This window comes from Fistularia commersonii, chromosome 27, assembly GCF_037954325.1.
Source record: "Fistularia commersonii isolate RoL2024-O1a breed Wild chromosome 27, RoL_Fcom_v1.0, whole genome shotgun sequence".
Taxonomy (NCBI): domain Eukaryota; kingdom Metazoa; phylum Chordata; class Actinopteri; order Syngnathiformes; family Fistulariidae; genus Fistularia; species Fistularia commersonii.
In genome coordinates, this window is record NC_141310.1 from 7,569,967 (window position 1) to 7,577,026 (window position 7,060).

At 36.9% G+C, this 7,060-nt stretch overlaps 1 protein-coding gene across 1 annotated transcript; it reads left to right on the top strand.

Moving 5' to 3' along the window:
- Window positions 1-57: 57 nt before the first annotated feature.
- Window positions 58-6,641, top strand: krtcap3 (keratinocyte associated protein 3). Its single transcript, XM_086175042.1, has 6 exons — window positions 58-147; window positions 1,891-2,075; window positions 2,526-2,585; window positions 2,920-3,117; window positions 3,259-3,393; window positions 4,411-6,641. The coding sequence occupies exons 1-6, from the start codon at window positions 135-137 to the stop codon at window positions 4,480-4,482; spliced, it is 663 nt and encodes a 220-aa protein (XP_086031168.1). The 5' UTR covers window positions 58-134; the 3' UTR covers window positions 4,483-6,641.
- Window positions 6,642-7,060: the final 419 nt, after the last annotated feature.

Sequence of the window (7,060 nt, forward strand, 5' to 3'; positions counted from 1 at the left end):
TCGCAGGTAGCCGACAGGTGAGTTTCATGACGTCACACAGGAAGTGTCCACCGAGGAGAGCCTTGGTTCGGTGCTGTGGAAAGCAGTTACAAGAAAAACGACGCCAAACACGCAAAGCCGTGCAAATAGCGGATATGTGCACATTTGGTAAGCGATGATGCCATGACTTTTTTTACGATATGAAAAGAGTCGGTTAGGATTGTGCGGATAATATTTTTTCTCGGTCCACGGGTGGCTGACCGGAGGCCCACAGGTAAGGTACTTTCAAAACAGCGCTTCACAAACCGGGGCTGTTTAACGTGATTTGGGGTTATTCATTTGCATACAGTGGCATGCAGATAAATGGCAAGAAGAGGAATAACAGAAGAAATCAGTGCGTGTCACTTTGAAAATAAGCCTTTTACTGGTCCAGTCCATCATCCATCAACGAGTCAGAGCTGTGAAGTAGCTAGTTTTCCCTCGGACATGTCACTCTGTCTGACCTGTTAAACGCCTTAAACGAAGCAGTAAAGCTACTTTTAAAACTTGAAATTGTCATACAGTATTATATTCTCATAGTGAGAAACAAAATGTGTCCTAACATTACGTTTCTTAGTTGTGGAGGTAAAAGCAGAGCCATTTTAAAGCCAGTGGAAGGATTAGCAACATTCCTCCAAGCAGTGTGTGACCTCCTTTGTTTGTGCCTGGAGTCTCTGTGTCCGTGGCCCCTTGTAGAGGGTCAGAGGTCCAGTCCATGAACAACACAAAACTCTTAAACTCTGTGTGTGTGTGTGTGTGTGTGTGTGTGTGTGTGTGTGTGTGTGTGTGTGTGTGTGTGTGTGAACAATAGTCTGAATGAAGCCACAAAACACTCCCACTGTGGAGGGAACCTTCACAAAAAATAGCATCTGTTCATTGGTTTCAGGTTTTTGAAAGATTTGCTGGTAATTTCTAATTGGATTTTGACCTGTGAAAATGCAATTTTTATGCAAATGTAGATATCACTAAGAAGATTTCTGATATTTCCTACATATCCTACATTGTCTTGTACATGTCGTGTGCACTTCCGGCGCTATATCGAGCAGCTGCCTGCCAGAGTTTCTCCTCACCTTAGTGTCTCTTTTTCCTAAATTATTGTTATGTTTTACTTGAAACTCTGGCACAACAATGTCCTTTGGGATAAATAAAGTTGTTCTTATTCTTATCCAGAATTATCTGCACATGGTATATATCATTGGGGGCTTCTAAATTAACATTTAGAATAGATGTACAAGAAATTGCAAATGCATCAAATAAAATTTTCAATTTGTCATACAAATGAATTGTATTGATAAGAACATCATTTTCAGCTTTTGTGTGTCTTGAATCAGAAAATAGGGTTAGATGGAGAGGGTTGATTCACTGCGGCGACCCCTGAAGGGAAAAGCCGAAAGGAAGTGTGTCTTGAATCAAAAATGAGGTTGATAGCCAATACAGCATTCATATGATATAAATGTCTATTCATATGTTAAGGTAAATAAGTACGAAAAACCCTGGAGGTTTTTTTTAATTAACATTTAGTCTTATATGATACTTTTGATATCAAATCTACAATGCACATTGCAACAAATTTCTCAGATGGATTAACAAGACGGATTAATAAGATGTCAGTATCACCACTAAGGATAGTAGAATTTGCGAACCTATCGTCATACAGTAAGAAGAGATACAATGAAAACACCTATTGCTGTGTATGGTAGCAAAATTGCCGTTGCTATGTGCACATTTGGGATATGTGGATAGATTAATGCAGGAAACTGGACGGCCTTATTAACACAGAATTAATGGGATTCCTTGAGCGCTTCATCGTAATGAGACATTAATACTCACCTTAATATTCTCTACTTTCTGTTTGTTATTTCTGTCATCTAGATAAGGTCAAAGGGCCTCGAAGGCTGATGAAAAAGGGATTAACTCTCATCCTGGTTGGCCATATCAACTTCATTCTTGGAGCCATTGTCCACGGCAGTGTCCTCCGACACATTTCTAAACCTAGTGGACACATCACTACAGAATACACAGCAACCAATATTATTTCTGTGACCTCTGGACTGCTAGTGAGTCAGCTGATTACATATTAATTCCTCGTAACATAGCCAGTTCAACGGTAGCCATATTAAAGGTTAATGAAATTTCTACTGTTTGTGCTGTTTTATTGTTTGGTGTAAGCTTTATCAACCATATTTAATTGTTACTTAAGTAACTTAATTAACTACTTAATCAAGCAAGATTAAACTTGCATATGCAAGACATTTTTTTCCCTCTGAAGTGCTTCAGGAGAGGCTCTATTACCGGTTTGTATGATAAATCACAAGTTGTTGACATAGAGATAATTCTGTTTCTCCTTGTCTTACTCAGCACATTTTCTGTTTAATTCTTTCTTCTTGAGACATGTAGCAGTTCATTGTTTTGAGTTGGACAGGTACCGGTGGTGCATAATTTAATAAACCATACCACCATACCAAGTAATTCAAAGTTGAAACAATCGTTTTTTTTTTATCTTTCAGAGCATTGCAAGTGGTATTATCGCTATTGTGGTGTCAAGGAACCTTCATGTGCTTAAACTGGTAGGATATTCTCAAGCAAGCAAGTCGCTTAAATGAAAAATGTTTTTTCCTACAAGACCTCAAATTACTTTAAAATTAACAATTGATTATGAGAGAACTGTATAACATCAGGAAACTAAAACATGAATTTGAATAACCTGTGTAACATTTTGAATAAACTGAGATTCAAGCTCTTTGCAACTGGTACATGTACAACAAGAAATAAAGTAAAGCTCATAAGATCTTAATTTATATGCTATATTCAACTGATATTTCAGTTGGCTGTGTCCAATCATGATACTCTGTATTCAATGGATGCATTTATTTGTGTATATGATCATGTCTGTGTCTTCAGCAAATTGGACTTCTGATTGCATCCTTCCTGAATGCCCTGCTCTCAGCAGCCTGCTGCACGGGGCTCTTCTTAGCAATCAGTCTGACTGTTGCTCACAACGGGCAGGGTTTAATGCTAGGGTGCAATGACACGGAGGTCCCCATCAATGCTCGCTCACCTGTCAGTGCCCAGTGTCCATTTGATACGACACGTATATATGTGAGTCTCACTGTCCCTTGTACTGTACAGTCACTGCTATGGATGTAGCTACCTGAAAAATGTCTTCCACACAATGCAACATTTTAGTGTCAAGTGTTATTAAAGCAAGACTTCTCATTCGTACCACTTTTGATGTCTAAGGACACCACCCTAGCACTGTGGTTCCCCTGTGCTGTGTTGGCAGCAGTTGAGTCTGGTCTGTCTGTCTGGTGCTTCATCGTTGGATTGGCTCTCAGAGGGTTGGCACCCTGTGGGAACAGCTACATCAAAGAGCAGGTGCGTGTGTGGGTGGCTTTGTATGTATGCGAGAGGTTTTTTATGTTGTGTTTGTCTGCCTTCACTCAGATATGTATACATCCCTTATTTCACAAAATCATATGGAACAAACCTTACAGGTTTGGTCCTGTAGATGCCATTATAATGAATAGTTAATGCAATCATGTGTACTCTTGACACGAATATTTGACACCAAAGCATATATTGTTGCTAGAATCCCAAATGCAATATTAATAAAGAGCCTAATATTCAATTAAAATTTAACTGGAAGCACAGTGATAAGCCTATCATGGACAAAGTGAACTGCTCATATCATATTTCAATGTTGCTTTTGACCTGGAGTTCCTTTTTACATTGCTTTTACCTCTTTGCATCTGCCTACCAGAAGCAGAGCTGTTATGAGCTCTGTTGTCCATAACCTTCTCCTGCTGGCTGACACATGAAAACTGTAGCAGAGTTGAAGCTGCAGGACCTAGAGCTCAACTCACGCTCACCTCCAACTCCAGAGCTCAGTCTGAGTAGGCTGTCTGCCAGATACTGGTGCTGTAAAATTATCAATCTGATTTTTTAAGAGAGACTTTCTAAGGGAGACTAGCTGAACTTTGTGACGCTATTCTGTTTGAAATAATCATAGACATGTTTGCAAGAGTGTTGTGCTGATCTTTCAATGCTTAGATACTATAATGTCCATGGCATCATGTCCCGTTCTTGAAGCCTCACACAAAGCTGCAAATGCCTAGGAACATGACATTTTACAGGGCAACCCTATATGGTGTAACATATTACAGATGGCAGTAATTAATTTTGAAAGAGATATGCTTAATGAAGAAGTCCGACACAATCATCCTACTGTTATGGAAGCTTAATTGTAAATCAGTCACTCCGCTGGTTTGTGATTTTCATGCTTCCAGTTCACTCTTTTTCTGATCTAAATTATCTACTCAGGCCAACATAAATACTCATGCTAACACACATTACTCGTGTAATAAATAATTATTCTCTGATTCTCTCTCCCAGCTGGAGGAAGAAGCTGAGTGCTCTCCCCACAGCCGACGCCTGATTGGACGGCGCTTCGATCCTGATGCCTAACTGAAATACACCACTCCATAGACTAGCAAAGTCTTATCCTGAAAGGTATGACTGTGTCCATTTTTTGAATCAGTAGATTGTTACCTACTGCTAATTAGGTGTGTGTTATGGTATTGTAGGAAAGAAACATAATTTCTGCTTAGAGGTACAAGTGAACGTTGGGGCCACTAAAGACCCTATTTTAGCATCCCAACAAATGTTCTTCATCCAATGTTTTACATCTGTGGAACTCCTCAATAGCCAATAAATTTACAGTTACACTTGTTCTAATGGGTAAATTACAAAGTGAAGTGTGTTAAGAATTTATTGAAGACACTGTTAAATTTTCAGTGTAATCATTATCTGACTGACTGAAATGGTTCACTTGTGTCAAATATTTCAAGCTTAATTTGTCCTTTGAAATAAAGACATTTCTGTTTATGATGAAAGCTAACTTTGTATTCAGCAAAAATGTGTAAAATCACATGGTTTAAATTACATTTCCTGTTTGTTTGTTTTTTTTTTTAATCATGCTTTTTCTAATCATTTTAAAATTGTCTCTAAGGACAACCCAGAGGTCCTGAACCCCATATGAAAACCCTGTACAATTTTTTTTTACATGTGTATTCAGCTTCCAAACCCCTTCCTTACATCCAAGATGTAATTATATAAAAACAATGCCTTCAAACATTGTTTCACTGCAGACACTCAAGTACATTTTATGATTTAATGTGAGTTCATGCTTTATAAAAGTATGCTACCTACTGTAACTATTTTTTAGTGATAGATGGACACAGTATTTGGTTTCACATTAACATTTTAAATCTTGAAACTACTTTATATTGTGTTAATTAAACTGCTGACAGCTATTATGTTGTGTCCATAACATTGTCATTTAATAGTCTGTTAGTTGCACTGGCGTCATTTTATATATGCTTGTATTTAATGAAAACAAACAAAAAAATGTGATACAAATACTTTATAAAAATCCATGGTTGATCAAATCTGATTAAGTTGTACATTTTTAAAAATAAGTTCTCTGAAACAATTAAATTATTTTTTTGAAATGAAACAGATGAAGTAACAAATTGATATGTGGCCACATTTTGCATTTAACTCAGATTAATGAGTTGCAAAGCTGAATACTGTTGATGAATCTCAAGTGGGGTCATTTTGAGAGGTTAACTCAGAATGTGGGCCAGCACCCCCCCACACACACACTACCACCACACACACACACACACACACATCTCAATGACATAGAAGATCAGATCAGCCATGAAACGGTTAATCGAGTGCTGTGCTCAATCGTGTGGAAGGGAATCATAGCAGGGAGTACTAATCCCAGGACTGTAAGGGATAAATATTGACATTGCTTTGCCTGATACAGTCACAACAATTCTGTGTGGCTTTTCATATCATCTGACATTGATGTCACACTTTGTTCTGTCAAAATGTGTGTTTGTAATCATAAGATGAAATGAAAGACAAGAAGTGTGCCAAGATATTGTAGACATGTGTGGTATCAAGAGAAATGACCTGAATTCATGCTAAGCAGTTTGGATATTTTCATGACGTGTTGTCATTTTTGGGAAATGTGCCATTTTAACTTATCAATTGAACTTAATGTTGTGTGAGATAATAAATGTGCTTTTAGTTTTTGTACATCATTTTTCTTTTTAAGGTAGTCACATTTTAATTTCAACCATTGAATATTAAAAATGACAACTGCTAATTTGTAAGCTGAAGAAGACTTCATTAATTATTCAGAATATCAGTGATTATACATGTACTTGTGCTTTTTTTTATTGATTTGAAACCTTCATTAACCATTTTATCAACTTACTTTCTGATCAAATAAAAAATAATATTTGGCAGTCCATGTACTCAAATACAGTAATATACCAATGGACCAAATATCGGAATATTGTCTGTTGGAGGAAGGAATATAGATTATACATGCATTGACTGAAGTGGGACGCTAATATAAAAATCCAAATTTGAAGTGGTTTCATTCGCTTTCCCAGGCTAAGGAAGACAACCTCCTGACACAACTTGAATGTTAATGGATGAATCATTAACTATTTCAACATATAGCAGTGAGCTGTAAAACAGCTGTTAGATGAATTCCCCAATTAATAACATGCAATATATTTATGTTTGTCATGTGTTGTATTTTAAAGTGTTTTATGATTTTAATAAATGTTTTTATGCTTGTAGTTTCCCTCTCTTTCATGTATTTCAACCTGTTGTGCCTTCTAAAGACTAAACCCTTACTTCAACTCAATATATACGCATATATATATCTATAGAGAGAGATGAAGTATACATAATCACACACAAAAATACACACATACTATATTGCATGTGTATGTACCCCCCAAAAAAAACAAACTTACAAATGCTCATAATAACATATCTACAAATTTTGTTAAGTGTCCAGGACAAGATTTCTGTATGTGAATGATTCGAGGATGTGTACATGTGTTTGTTTGTTATCTATTTTTTCACGTTATCTGTAGAGGTTTCCTCCATGGATAGTAGATGTGTGTTGACTTTCCACCACGGATAGTCAATATCTCAATGGAGATTACCTTAC

Coding starts and splice junctions, on each gene's coding strand:
- krtcap3 (XM_086175042.1), top strand. Junction 2,076..2,525: donor CTGTGACCTCTGGACTGCTA/GTGAGTCAGCTG, acceptor TTTATCTTTCAG/AGCATTGCAAGTGGTATTAT. Junction 3,394..4,410: donor ACAGCTACATCAAAGAGCAG/GTGCGTGTGTGG, acceptor TCTCTCTCCCAG/CTGGAGGAAGAAGCTGAGTG.